This window comes from Neodiprion fabricii, chromosome 7 (genome assembly GCF_021155785.1).
Source record: "Neodiprion fabricii isolate iyNeoFabr1 chromosome 7, iyNeoFabr1.1, whole genome shotgun sequence".
Classification (NCBI taxonomy): domain Eukaryota; kingdom Metazoa; phylum Arthropoda; class Insecta; order Hymenoptera; family Diprionidae; genus Neodiprion; species Neodiprion fabricii.
Genome location: NC_060245.1, coordinates 21381307 through 21396755, shown reverse-complemented (window position 1 = coordinate 21396755; position 15449 = coordinate 21381307). Strand labels below are relative to the sequence as shown.

The 15449-nt window shown below is 37.5% G+C and overlaps 1 protein-coding gene across 5 annotated transcripts in view; it reads right to left on the bottom strand.

Moving 5' to 3' along the window:
• Positions 1-15449, bottom strand: part of LOC124185961 — a 139976-nt gene that overhangs the window by 89996 nt on the left and 34531 nt on the right. For 3 of the 5 annotated variants that reach the window (XM_046577222.1, XM_046577225.1, XM_046577221.1), the window contains exons 4-9: positions 9628-11223; positions 9304-9493; positions 8944-9192; positions 8037-8288; positions 7649-7845; positions 4670-4712 (exon numbers count right to left, since the gene is read on the bottom strand). In XM_046577222.1, coding sequence (XP_046433178.1) covers positions 4670-4712; positions 7649-7845; positions 8037-8288; positions 8944-9192; positions 9304-9493; positions 9628-11223 — 2527 coding nt within the window. The remainder of the gene's footprint in view (positions 1-4669; positions 4713-7648; positions 7846-8036; positions 8289-8943; positions 9193-9303; positions 9494-9627; positions 11224-15449) is intronic. The other 2 variants (XM_046577223.1, XM_046577224.1) reach the window with 2 other exon arrangements.

Genomic DNA, 15449 nt, shown 5'->3' with positions numbered 1-15449 from the left:
ACAAGAGTTTGAAGCAAAAAAAAAAAGAAGAAGAAGAAGAAAAGATTGATCAAACCGAAAAGAGCAACGTAAGGCTTTTTTTTTTGTTTTCTCTTCTCTTGTACTTGCCTGTTTAAAATTTATGATACATTATTTCTATCGTTTCTTTTCGCTTTACGTTTTTTTTCTAATTAATAAGAAACGACAAAAAAAAAAAAGATAAAAAAGAAAACGAACATTAAATATTTTGCAAGCGGTTGTATCTATTCTGTCATTAATTCGCTTACTTGTTTCAGTAACAGCGATTATTATTATATTTCATTCTTCTCTTCCAAATTATAAAATTAGTCGAATATCGCTCAAAACGTTTTGCACGTTGTATATAATTAAACATAATTTCTAAACAGATATTCAACCAAACGATACAATTCCTTCCTTTTTTTTTTTTTTTTTTTGTTTTTTTCTAAGGGGGGTGGTCCAAGTTTTGCTTCTAAATACTCGTCTTGTTTGAAGAAGAAAAAAACGAAAGGAAAAAATAAAAAAAAAATAAAAAAAAAAAAAAACACCGGGTGTTTTAGAAGTGGAAAAAAAAAGAGAAAAAATAAGCAGCAATATCAACGGAGACTAAGAATAGAAATATTATAACTGTGGCACGTAACGCGAGTCCTTCGACTTCAGTATACCTATACGTATATGCATATAGTCGGGTACATTGTGTACATACTTTTGTACATATAATATATTTATACGCGGGAACGTGAAGCAGAAGAGAAAGGTGTTGGTGGAAAAAATTGGAAATAGACTGCAAGTTGAAAATGGACGTGGAAGTGGGAGGGGGAAGAAAAAAGAAAAAGAAAAAGAAAAGAAAAAATTCACTTGCGTTTGTTTTGCTGGAAGGAAACAATCAAATATTTACACTCCGACGAGCTAGCTGTAAAATCGAATGATGACAAAAAAATAAAAATAAAAATATAAAAGTAAAAACACTCCGACCGAAGAACAAAACATTAGACGAAGTGAAAAGCATAAAAAGGATCGTGAAAAATTTACTCGTTAAATTCAAACCCATGCATCGAACACGTGCTGTGTTGGTAAAATTTCAACTCAATCTGTGTATTATTGTTATTATTGTTGTTATTATTTTAAATCTGTGTGTGTGTGTGTGTTTGTGTGTTTGTGCACACATTATACAGAAAATCGAATTTCAACACTAACGACGTCTAAACAAAAATCTAGGTACAAGGCTGTAATTTTTTGAAGTTTCTCAGTGTGTGAAAAAATTGCGACATCAAAAGCAAAAAAAAAAAAAAAAAAAAAAAAAAAAAAGAGGAACAGCAAAAACAACGACAATTTCATTTTTTAACAAACAGTTTAATATTGAAAAGTAAGCTAGTGACAAATAAATTGAAAAAAAAAAGAAAAAAAAATGAAAATAGCAACCAACACTAAAATATTAGATTTTCTGACAACAATGATGATTTGAATTTTTTTATCGACAACCGAGCAGATATTTTAATCTTTCAAAAGAGAAGCCGAAAAAAAAAAATACATAATCATATTTTATTGGATTTTATCGATTTTTCGGTATTTGTTACAATCTATAAGTGAAAAAATATAAATTACGAAAAGTACAAATATACGTTTCACACACATTTGTTGTCAGAAAATGTGAAAGGAATTGAATGCGGAAAAGTCGGCCAATCAAGATTGTGGGACGGGGAGGAAATAATTAGGTAAAAGAGAAGAAAAAAAAAAGTAGCAAACAATATTTGCATACACATACATACACGCAGATCGATAATATATATATATATATAGAATTATGTATCCATATTTATAAGAAACGGGCATAAAATGAGTGACAAAGAATCGCAAATGCATAAATCGATAAATCGATAAGATCGCGAAGCCAGATTTTGCATAAGGAAAAAATTGTTACATAGACAGGGGAACGAGATCAAGATCCATATTATCTGCTACATAATCTATCCGATGTTTTATCCTAACTTTCATCACTTTGTTCTCTTTCAAAATCGCGAAAGAAAGTAGAGAATACATAGAAAGAAATATGAATACGGAAGCAGATTATTCATATATATATATATATATATATATATTGCAATATGTTGCATGTGAAGAATTTCGCGATACAGTTTCTAATTTCCATCTTTATACATATATTATATTATATATATACATATATATGTATATGAGTATTTCTCTTATCCCATCTCTCGACAGCTGGGATATTTGAAGGAAAAATCAACAAATGCAAGCTACTTTGGCAAGTGTAAGGGAGACGAGAGACAGAGAGAAGATGAGGAGGAGGAGATGAAACGACCTCGACGGCAAAGCAAAAATACAGTCACCGGTTGCAGAGAAAATCGCGAGACGCGATTTTGAACCGTCGCGTCAACGGCACGCATTGCATACCCAAATATATATGTATACGAGAAACGGAAGAGAGAAGAAAAAGAAAAAAGAAAAACGAAACAAACAAATACGACTGCACAAAAAAAAACGAAAGAACGAAAGCAAATGGAAAAAAAAACAGGAAAGCACCAAGATGGAAAAAACAGAATCGGAGAAAAAAAAAAAACGGAAAGACAGTAGGATTGTGAAGAAAAGATAAAAACGAGGTAAGAAGACGGTGGTGGGAAGGAAAAAAAAAAAAAAAAAAAAAAACGGCACAAGAAATAGAGAAAACAAACGCGAGGCTGCGAACTCGCGTCGAGTCGTTATTTATACACGCATCTGGTATATATGTGTATTTGTACGTACCAATACCTACGTAAACATGGCACGATCACTTCACGATTTATGGGATTTATGGTGGAAAAATTTGCGTACGATCGCGGGCTGTCTTTGAAAAAATTTTAGAGGGTCAAATTCGGAGCCTACTACGATTTCTTTTTTTTTTTCAAATTTTTTTTTTTTTTCATCCCCCAACGTTCAACGAAAAATATTTAATTATTTTTTTTTCTTACCTTTCACTTCCTTCTATACCAAATTATCTCATCAACTATTTCGATGTTTCATTTTCTTTCTTTGGTTTTTTTGTTTTCGGTGTTACTCCGTTTTTTTTTTTCTTATATATATACATCGGCACGTCAACCGATTATTAATTATTCTACAATTATGAAAGCGTCGCGCGGACAGATAGAAGGTAGTTGGGGGTTGTTGGTAATACGGCACAGAACGTTAGAAAGAAACGGTGCACGTTGCGCGTGTGGTTGGAAAATTTTTCAGTTCCGAGGGAAAAAGTCGTGAAAGAAAGGTTGATGTTTTTTTCTTTCTATTTCTTCTTTCAAAGGTCTTAGAGTCTAGACGAAAAAAATTTTTCATCAAACGATGGGTCGGGCGGCAACGAAATTGATAAAGCTCTCCGATTGTCGCGGGTTTTTAGGGGCGAAAGATGGGAATGACAGACGGTGAGAGAGAAAGAGAGAAAGAGAGAAAGAGAGAGAGAGAGAGGGTGTGAAATTACATGTATAAAATCAAGCGCTGAATGAGAGAGATTAGAAAATACGAGAAAAAATAATTAATGATGTATAACGAAAAAAAAAATGAAAGGGGGAATGAGAGGTGAAAAGAATATATATTATACGTATTTATCAGGGTGTTTGGGAAGAAAAATAATTTGAGATTTTCCATGGGTGGGAAGCGGAAAAAAAGTTTGTTCAAGTTAAAAGAAGGATACTGTGAAAATATGATTTTTCACTTTCTTTCACGTTTTTTTCAAATTTTTAAAGAAACACGTTGTAGTACGTTAACTATTATTTCTGTCCAGACATTTGTGTTCAACCCAAATATCACGATTCATCACACAAAGATATATCATCGGGAAATCTTATTTTCATAAACTGAAAGTTCATATTTAATCATAACTATTTCGTGAGATTCAATTAATAATAAAAAAATCGTCCGATCCACTTCTGAGACGTGAACTGAAGACTTATTATCACAAGTGTGGTTCTTTTTAGTGAGGTAAATTGATATTGTGATTAATGTAAGGAATGAAGAAGAAAGAAAAAAAAAAAAACGTTTTCACGATAAATTGAAAAAAAAAAAAAAAATGGTATAAAAGTGAAAGTCAACTGAGCGCGAGCTTCCACGTAACGTAGAACGCTAATTTTTTTTTACAAAACTTTTCTTTTAACCTGAACAAACTTTTAGACGGTCCCATGGTGGAAAACCGCAAATTATTTTTATTTTCCAAGACCCTACACTGGGAATAGTAACGGATACTAGACTTTTCGGTAACAGGTAGAAAACTAATTTTCATTTTCTACCTATAACTATATTTTGTCGATTGCGGTAAAAAATGAAAACAGTTAAGAACTGAGCGGTAACCGGAACTAAAAATTTCTCTCACTGTAATATTTGTGTAACAATGGTAAATGTAAATATTTCGACGATAAGATATTTTCTCCTCTTCCCCAATTGTATTTAGTTGAATTCTCGAATACTTGCCAATCACTCGGCAATAATCGGATTGACGAATCGGAGAGTAAAGATATTAAATATCGGCAATACCTAACAGCTGTGCAAAATTAAATACATAAGAAAAGCGCAGATCTAGAATATTATCTAGATTCATTCTTCTTGCTAAAATTGTACCCACATCACATCGCGTTGGGTTATGTGCAAGAAATTGATAATATTAAACATTATATGTATAAGAACTCACCTGACAAATGACGCTCGGACTGTGATCGAGGCTGCTGGATGACCTGAAAGGAACAGAAGCAGAAAAACTGTTGAGAAAAAGTATGCTGATGAAAGAGAATTGCATTAATAATAAGAATAATGAGAAGAAAGGAAGAGGACAGAAAAGAAAAAGAAAAAAACACAACAACGCGATTTACGGAGAAAATGAGATCACGAAAATCCCCCCAATGGAATTTTCAGTTGACAATAAAAACCCGGCGGCAACCTGCATTGAAAATATACCGTGTGTTTTTAAAATACATAAAACAAGACGTACGAGGGATAAAAATCTCTTGATAAAAATAATATTTCATCGAATTTTCAAGCTGTTAATTTTTTTTTTTTTTTTTTTATTTTTTTTTCAGTGTTAAAAATCTGGGCGTCGTCGTGATGCATTCATATGGAGTTTTTACAATCCTCAACAAATATCTGTTGCAATGTTTTATTCGCAGGTTCGACTTATGCGGTGCGGCAAAAACGCGTCGTAGAATAATCAATGGAATTCGATGCCGTGTGATAAAATAATTTAAGTGTAACACTGTGAATTTTTCTTGCCGAGATATTTTTCGGTTATTTTTAAATATCAAAAGCTGTAAGTGTACAGCAAACGCCTTGTCAAAATCCAGTGTTTTCACGGATCTTCTCAAATTTTCACCCCCCAACATTTTCTTTTTTTTTTTCTTTCTTCTGCTTTCCATCTCTCTCTCTCTTCCTCCATCCCCGTCTCTTCGGAAAAGGTCGGGCTCACCTTGGTCAAGCCCAACCCTAACTTGGAACGAGCTTGCAGCGCAACGAAAAACGGGCTTGTTTTCTCCGCGTGTTTAGAGTCGGTAGAAGGGTTGAGGTGTATCATGCGAATATAATTCGAGTAACGCGGCTCGCTGCCCATTTAGCTTTGACCGATGCCCGCCAGCCTAGCCTTTAGGGATGTGTAAAAGCTCACCCGCCGAGCTTACCAACACCATGGGGTATATATGAAAGAGCTTTTCTCACCGCCGCGTCTTTCGATGTTATAGAAATAGTTGTACGTCGATGCAAACGCTGGCTTTAAACTGAGAAGATCTTCACAAATATATCGCTGTTTATGCCTGATATTTTATTATTTGTACAGAAGAAACAAAAAAAAAAAATTAATAAATAAACAATACGGTACGAGAAAAACAAGCCTGAGGAAAAATGATAAAGAAACTCTAAAAGTAACTGAAAAAAGCTTTCGAGAGTATCGACGGATTCGAGGTTTTGTTTTTTTTTTTTTTTCTTTATTCTCATCCGACGAACTAAAACAGCAACAAATTGAAATTCGTCTAATGGAATCACGAGTCGCAAAATTTTTTACACGTTTCGGAACGATCGGTCGAATCTTGAAAATTGTACTGAGAATTCAGGAAACTTTACCGTTTTCTGTACATTTACATACATAGTCAAAAGACAGCTGATTGTACAAGTTTTGAATTTTTTTTTTTTTTTATTTTTTTTTGTTTTGAATCTCAGAGTCGATATTACAGATACAGCAAAAATACGCGAATATTGAAAATAAAATTGGTGGAAAAAAGTCGGCCACGACGAAACGAGAAAAAGAAAAAGAAACACAAATTCATTTCGGGATACCAAAATCACTCGGATTTGCATCAGCGGTTTTGCTTCGCATCTTTTCAACTTCATCCACACTTAATTCTACGATATTATACAGTTTTAAAGTGTTGACGCGTTTTCAAATCGCCTGATATAAATATTGTACATACAGATTTTCAAAGATAACACATCTCGTGGCGGCAATCGCAATAAATCGATTTGGCAAAACAATTTATCATATTCGTCATTTTTCGGTTCACTTTTAGGCTCGAAAAATGTAAAACGGAAGCAAGAAAAAACAAAAAAAAAAATAAATAAATAAATAAATAAATAAACGCAGATCAACTCATTTTCATTTATAATACGTTTCTTGTTTTTTTTTCATCGCCGTTTTCGTCCGTTCCTGTTCTATTTTCTCACTAACGAATTTGACGACCCTGATTGTGAAAAAACGAAACTGTGTGAGCACGATTCGATCTTAAATAAATCCACACTCTTTGAATCCGTGTTTAACAAAATAGACTAATATTCAAAATATCGAAATTTTCTTCGCTCTCGTAGAGAAAAAAAAAAAATGAACCAAGAAGAAAGAAAGAGTAATAAAAATTTGAATAATGATGCAAAAAAAAAAAAAAAAATACACATACGCACATGTGAGAACAACATGTGGTAGCGATATAATTATACGTTGGAAAATTCGTCACCGACGAAAACTTTAATCACTTGATCTCGTACCGTTATAAACGATAAATAATATATAACTACGTGTATAATAATTAATTACAAAGTATAAAGATGAAGGTGGGGGGGTGGGGGGACTAGCATCGAATAAAAGCTGTGACGTAACTATGCCACGCGGTGGTTGTTTGATATTATTACTGGAACTGAGCTTGAGAAATATTACATGTGACGAAGACTGGAGTTGGCTATTTATACAAGCCAAGGACTATGTACCGTAGCTTATATCGTATGCCAGTTTGTCGGTGTTTGTATGTAATGTAAAGCAAAGAAACCGATGGTCGATGATCGAGACCTACATACACACATGTATAATGAATATGTATTGTATATTACGTCGACGTATCCATTGCCGTTGAATAAATGAATGATTAAAACATGCGGTTATAAAATATCGAAAAACATACAGTAGCAGCGACTAAATATATTCAGATTCGAAATCAGATTAAAAATAACTCGAAGGAATTGCCAATATAACGTGACTAAAACTAATCAATCATTACGAAGTAAGTTGATTCGATCAGAGCCATGCCCCGTTTTATTCTAAAAAAAAATCTCGTCAAGTTATCGAAGATGAACGAAATCGCAGCTACGCGAATTTGTTTAATTGAAAAACGAGAAAAAGATTCAAGGAGGAGAAACAACTCACCACCATGTGTTCGTCCTTTCCTTTTCCCTCGTCGCCGTTCTCGAGTAAAGGAGCACTGCTGCTTTTACCACCTAGTTCAATGGTCATTGGTTCTGGTTTCAACTGCAAACTGGCAGCCGACGGTGAGGACGGTGCTCTTGGTGGTGATTCGAGTAATTCACCGGAGCTCATTGAGCTGCTGACGGTTGTCGAAAGGCCTGACGATCCGAAAAAAAAAATGTAATTATAATAAACGAGATTACACCGCGAATTGGAAAGCAACTCAATCGAGGAGTCTTCGGTCCATTTTCCACGTGGGAAAGAAGAGAGACACACAATAGAGCAAGGTAAAACAAATCATCGTCCGGAGAATTTTCCAAAATGTATAAACAAGTGGTTGGTTAATTACCGAGAGGCAGATTGGTCGGCCTGGAAGGTTTCATCCTTGGTAAGGAATCATCGAGGCCGCTGCTACTGTCGACAGCCTCCTGAGGATACCAATTGTCCTGATCCCTCGTCTGTGTGTGAACGCTTTCCCGTCTGACCCAAACATCGTCGGTAACAGCATCGAAGTACTTGTCGGACCTTGTATTGACCTTCGAAGGTCTGCGTCGTATCCTCTCCCAGGTTTCTTTACGGTGACATTTGTTGTAGGTGGGTGCTGATCCGGCGAACGATTTAACAAGAAGATGATGATGATGATGATGATGATGATGACGATGATTATGAAGAACGGAAAAGGCGGGGCAAGATGACGAGCAAAAACAGAAGAGGGATAGAGGTCGAAACAAAAAAGGGGTACGCCAAGTAACGTGAAATATTAGGCGATCGTTATCCTCTCTTTATCTATACGGTTTTGGTCACCTTGTTACAAATTTTGACCATTGTTTGATCCAGTTGCGGTCAAAGTTACTTTAATTGCGTTATGTATGCAGAGATTATGGCCACGAATGGTTGACAAGTGCTTTCGTCCACGTATGAACACCAATATTTAAACCGTAGAGTATACGAAGTGTGTGACAACAAAGTGGCTGCCCAGACTTAGTCAAATTCGAATTCTGGTCGTAAATCGAGGAGGTGACGGGGTACTGTTATTAAATTTCCCCAAACCGCCTAGAAATAACATTACAAAGCCAAATCCCTGAAAGTCATCCTTGAATTGCACAAAAATGCTGTTTTTCCGCACGATTTGTTATGTTGTCGTTACTAACTTCAGCGTGGTAAGATTACGCGCAACTGGAATTCCTGTTTTACAACATTGCATGCATAGACATAAATAAAACTACTCTACTTTCTATTTTATCCATCATACTCACGTTTGCTCAATCTGCGCTCTGTGCTTCGTGGTGGACTCGCGGTTCCAATGCCGCTTTCCAGCGGTGACGAAGCTCTGTCAGGATCGTTAACCTCCGGTGACAAACTGCCAGACGATATTTCGTCCATGCTCTGCAAGAGGTCTTGAGAGGAGGAGGATGACCTGTTATCATCGTCGACGGTGTCCTGCGGTGAACCTGGATAAAGGGTACATTCATCCCTCAGTGATCGGGAGTCGATGGTCGATTCGGCTGTTCGATGACACACGCAGGTAATTTTCCCCCTCATTTCGCGAAAAGTTCATCGAGAAACGTATCGATAAAGTTTTTCAAATCAATCGAATAAAAATCGGATCTACTCACCTCTGGGAGACTCGAAATCGCTGACCCAAGTTCCAACGCTCGAGCATCGCGAAAGCGCCGGTGACGTTTGGGTGCCAATTTCGGAACACGGGACTTGACTCTCAACGAAACTTGAACCACCGTCAGGGCAGCAGGAGGACGAATATCCGTTCCGTAGCCGGGAAAGAAGCGAGTGCATGGAAATCGGCAGCTGAAAATCAAAAATAAAAAACAAATATTTTCTGATCTGCTTTACCAATGTGTCGGTAAGGAATGCTGCTTTACCGATACAGATGTCGGTAAGGATTACTGCTTTACCAACGGCCATACAACGACCCGACTTACCGATCCGGACCTGGGGTTGTGTTCCTGAACAACGCACACCCTCTCGTCACGATGATCTTGCCTCCGGGAGTTCTCCTCTTCGTAATAGGCGGCATTCTCCTCGTTACATTCACTGGATAAACTGCGAGAGACTGCGGCGTTGTTTGACGCCGATCCGGAAAGACTAGAAAACTTCTTCAACTCAACAGGACTGATCTGTCTGACGTCACTGTTGGACTCCGACAATCTCTTTGCGGACAGATCGGACCTTAGACTGATCGGAGAAATAGACCTGATGTTATGTGTGAGGTGAACATTTTTTCCCGGCTTAACACTTTGATCCGCGTTATTGTTCAGAAGAATATCCTGATCCGGCAGGGACGAAACCCTGACCAGGACAACGGTGTCCTGAAAACTTTTCGCCACAACAGACGGCTGCTGCCGTCTTCTCAACAGTTTTGAAAAGGACAACAATTTCTTGTCCTCCGTTGGCGTGACCGGCGCTGATTTCGGAGGCAGTACGAGGCTGTTCTCCAATGATTTCGACCTCGATATCATCTCGTTCGATTTACTGACTTCATTGAAAACAACGTCGTCGTATTCCGGTTGACTATCGCCGCAGCAATCATTGTCGGCGAAGCTGTTACCGCAGTTGAATTTCGACGACTGATTCTGGGTCGTCCTGATCTGAAGTCTTTGAGGATGCTGAAGATGATTGGCGTCAGTTTTTCGCCGCTTATCAAAGCAAGCCTGAAGCTGTATCGGAAGACTCGTTTTTCGCCTGTAGGCGCCGTTGTACTTCGGTGGTAATTTGGATAGGTAATTATTCTTTGGTGAAATTAACAAACTGTTGCAATTCTTGCCCTCCTCGCCTTCACCTTCTCTGTTATCACTTATTACTTGGCTATTAACGTCGCCATTAACACCCGCACCGTTTACTAACGGACTAGAATCTGTCTCGCGACTTCCCCCCCAACTTCCACCTTCGAGTTCCGGTTCGTCGTAGTCCGAGCTTGCGTAGCCGCAAAAATTCCGACCGATTTTCCTGTCCCTACCGATCCTGGCTTCCGGTTCCAGCTTGTCCCGCGGCTCGTCGTAGTCCGAATTCAAGTGGTTCGGGCCCCTCGATAGACGGCCGTAAATCGGGGACCTTCGGCTCTTCTCCTCGCAGCCATTCGTCAGGATTCGGGGCTCGTTATTGTCCTCGGAACCGGCTTCGCTGCAGCTGTCAGATATTCCAAACTCGTGTAGAAGATCCTTGTACTCGTCCCTGTCCAATTTTTCACCCCCCAGCACGTTTCCTTTTTTCTCTGATATCCTCGCGACCCTCGACGATCCCTCCTCTTCCTTCCTTTTGAGCTCGTCGATTTCGTTAGCGATCAGCGAGTTCAAATCGGCCAAAATATCGTCGGTCCATTCGACAGCCACGTCGTCGCGTCGTCCTTCCGACGGACTCTTCTTCGCCCCTTCGTATTCAAATCTCGATAAACCACCCCGTCGATTCGTAGCCGGCAGCGATCTCGTCCCGGAATTCCAGCTCCTGATTTCTGACGATTCGGAGATCGATACTCGCGATCGCCTCGACGGCACTGATTCGATTATCTCACCGATTTCCTCCTGCAAAATTTCACAAAAGAAAATTTAAATTAAACGCCGATCACGGTAACTCTTGCAATATGAAATCAAATTGTTATTCAATTGAAACCGATTTTCCCGCACCGTTGTAACAAGGTATATAAGGCATACGTGTTTAATATTAATTCCCGATGATTATTTTATATCGGTATATTACATTTTATTATACACCGTTTAGTTACGCTCGATCGGAGTGATAAACCGCCTCAAGCTATTCAAGCACCAGTTATTCCCGAGCTGCATCAGCTTCTAGTTATCCTTCGATTTTATACCCAAAGAAACTCTCCACACGCTGTACGTATGTTACATTTTCTACATCTGCAGTACGAATGGGATCTAACTATTTCACATCGTAGGTTGCGATTCTGGTCGCGATTTATTGAGTGCAAAATTTTAGTCAAGTTATAAAAAATTATTTACATTCCTTCTTTCATTTCTGCCTCGTTCAAGCTTCCCGATCAAGTTTCAGGACACAAAAGATCTCATTTCGAAAACGATTATATTTCTCACCCCCGAGTTAAAAAAATCTCAAAAATAAATCGTTCACCGTTCGCGAACTTTGTTTGCGCGTGATATTCAATCGGTATATATTTATTTCTTTAACAAAATTCACTGCGATGCAAAATTTTCGCCATTTGTGTAACCTCGCTTTATTTTACGTACACATCTATCGTTTTGTGAAAAGAAAATGGCACCGTGCACGTATAACGCGAATAATTTAAGGAACCGATTAGCGATCGATCGGGAATCGGTGTAATCAAGATCCGCTCGACGGCTTGACAGAGTCTAGGTCGATTGGGTAAATTTATGCTAATGCTCTCACAGCAGTGATCCGTATCTAGGTACGTAAGTTGAAGTTCAGACACGTGAGTTGCCTCCGGTGCTGATTTCTTTGCCTCGATCGAGAAACACACGCACACATATATGCGTATATACGATACATCCACACGAATACATTATGTTTAATTCATTGAATGAAAAAGATCAACCGCAATTCGGAATCAATTCGATTCATTCCTTTCTTTTATCGATACTTGTGTACTTTGTATGATCAAACGACAAGTTATACACGCGCCTGTAATAACAAAAAATTCCGAGAATCGTCAAAGATATTTCTATAAAGGAACGATGATTTTCTTTTCAAAGAAGGAATCGACCAATTCACTTTGACAATTAAATTCAATTCACTTTACTTGGTATTTAAAAGCAAATTTGTTTAATATTCAAAAATTGACTGCAGTTTTATCTGATCTGTGTGAAGAATTATTTACCCACTGAAATTTATTTCCAAAGACAAAAGTGAAAATCCACCGTGTAACTCTGTCGCAAAGATTCTACTTTGACTCACGTTAGATTCGATATCTCTTTGTCACACTTTTTTCGATACTTGGTCAAATTTGCGAATTTTAAAAGACTTACGATTCAGATATCGAGAGATGCGACACTCTGCGAATTTCATACGCGACTGCAGTCTCCTTAGGCAAGAAACAGCCAAACGAGTCGACAGTCTCTTTTACCACGACTGCAGAAAACGCGAAGGAGAAACGATTGCGAGATAAATAATTCGACTACTGGACTGGGGAGAAAAAACGCGAACTCAACGACCGACGTCATAGATTAAAAAACCAAAGTTGCGGTTTAAAAAAGTTTTTCTTAATTAAAAATTACTATACTGTATATTTTGCAAATTCGTAATCACGTAAATTTTAAAAATGATTTTCCGATCCTTCGGGCAAAACTCGTGAGAAATCGAATACGAAATAAAATCAGAGGTGTGATGATTATCCTCGAGTGTTTTAAATTAAAAAAAAAAAAACATATATATATATATATATATATATATATAAATAAAAAAACGTCTCAGGCTTGTATTATAATCGATGCCGCGCAAAGCGAAGGTCAGATTCTACACAGCCGTAGCAGCAGCTTAACAGCAGCCGATAATTAACGCAAAACCTTTCAACCCAATTAACCTCACTTTAAATACAAGTTTCATTCGAGTCCGTGCAGCAAAAGAAGAAGAAGAATAAAAATAAAATGTACCGAGTACGTTACAAAAAGGAGAAAAAAAAAAAAAAACGAGCGTATAGCCCTAACCCAAATACCGTTTCGGGCAACGTCTAATTTTCGTCTATCACATTTGGACTTGGTTAGAAGAGTGGTAGCGGAAAAAAAAAAAAAAAAAAAAAAAAAGAAGAAGAAGAAGAAGCAGAATTTACTAAAAGAAAAATAAACAGACACGAAAGTATGAAAATGACGGACAGACGGATGAAAGAACGACGTGAAAAGAAAAAGATTAAATAAAATTAAAAATAATTAAAAAAAAAAAAAAAAAAAAAAAACGACGATGACGGCGTTGGAATTACGGATTACGAACTTGGCGCCGCGAGGCAAAGATCGTTATCGATTTATTAGAATAATCCGTTAATGGAAAACGGTACCTGAGAAGAATGAATTCACATTTATTTCGTTGTTGTCTATTCTCTGCGTGTTACGCCTTCAATATCGAAGGATACGAATAAATTTTGTTCGGTAATGCGGAGGAAAATTGAAAGGAAAAAAAAGTGTTTGCGAAAATTGTAACACGATTTACGTGCACGATTTTAATGTTGAAATATCCTGTTTTTCTACGTCGATAGAAAGTTGGTTCTCGTTATTTATAATCGTTCGTAACTATGTTCAATTAATCATTGCGTACAGATATACGAGTACGACGTTTTTCCGCAACAACATATTTTCACGTGTGTCAATGACGGGTATGATATAGAAATTGGCTAACTCGATTGGCTGTAAAAGTGTTTCCCGTATTAAATACAAGACATGCTCGTGTTGTAAAACAATCGTGGGAATTATTTTTCCTCGACGACATAACGATCGTGTAATAGTAATAAACAAATAACAGTATTAATATGACAATAAAATCAGTGTTAGACGAAAGGGAATTAACGCTGTAATAATTTTGAGTGTAAAAAAAAAAAAATAAAAAATAATAATTAAATAAAAATAGGGCCGATGTTGAAATTCCGAATTTGAAAAGTTTCGAAAGCGCAATTTTGCGAATTTTATCGCGGAGAAACTCGAAGAAAAGAAGTCGAACCTTGACGAGACGCCAAAGTTCCGAAAGGAAAAAATGCCAAAAAGCATTTTACTCTGTTAAAACTATACTTTTCGGAACGTTGTTCTACCGTAACTTGAATTATCAGAATCTCGCGTATAGAAACTTTGAGCCGTCGGATTTCCGACCAATCGAAACATCCCGTTTCCCCAAAGTTTGATCTCTTCGCTTAAACTTTCGGAGCTTTTCGAATCGGGAACTTCAACCCAGCCCGAAAAAATCTCACATTTTTCATCTCCCGTCCCTCAAATTCATTCCGACTGACAACGAACGATAAGTAACGCTGTTACAAACAACGAAGAAATCTCACCAAATTTATGTGTATTAAAATAAACATTTTCTCATCGAGTTCAAAGTTCGATCTGAAATATCTAATTGTAACCAGCGACCATATCCCATATTGAAACCGAGTTTCGCCTCGTCGGGTTTTAGGTGTTACATACCTGCGTCAAACGGTGGGATATAAAGTTGACGGAATCAATCAAACTGGCTGCAAGCAGGCAACTTCGCGTCGTAAATCATAAAGATAAGGTGTGCCTGGACTGCCCACATTAAGGTACAACATACCTACACGTACGTACGTACATACGCTACTCTACACGTGAATAAGGCGAGCCTTTCGCCCAAGTTTCAGGCGAGTGAAGTGAAACGTGCGTACACACACACACACACACACATATATGTGTATATATTATTATTAGTGAGTGTGTCAGAGAGAAACGTTGATGTATGTATTTTACAGTACGAAGCTACGGGGATAATTAATTACCCAACCCAGTCTCTGGTCATTCGGTGTAACGACAATTCCAAAACGTCCGTGCACGTTACAACCACATTCAAAACTCCGTAGACACGAGAGAATTCTGACACTCGCCGCCTCGTCTTACCGAGGGTTAATTTCTGTGCTGGGTTTGAAACAGACGATGATAATGATAATAACGACAACAGTGATAATGTTTGCAACAACAAAATGACCGTATATCCACTGAAATTACCGCATCTACGATGAGAAAAATTTCATTTTTTTCCAACGCTTTTAACAGTTCCGATTTATTTTTTTTACAATAACAATTTTGCAAAATTATTGAAGATT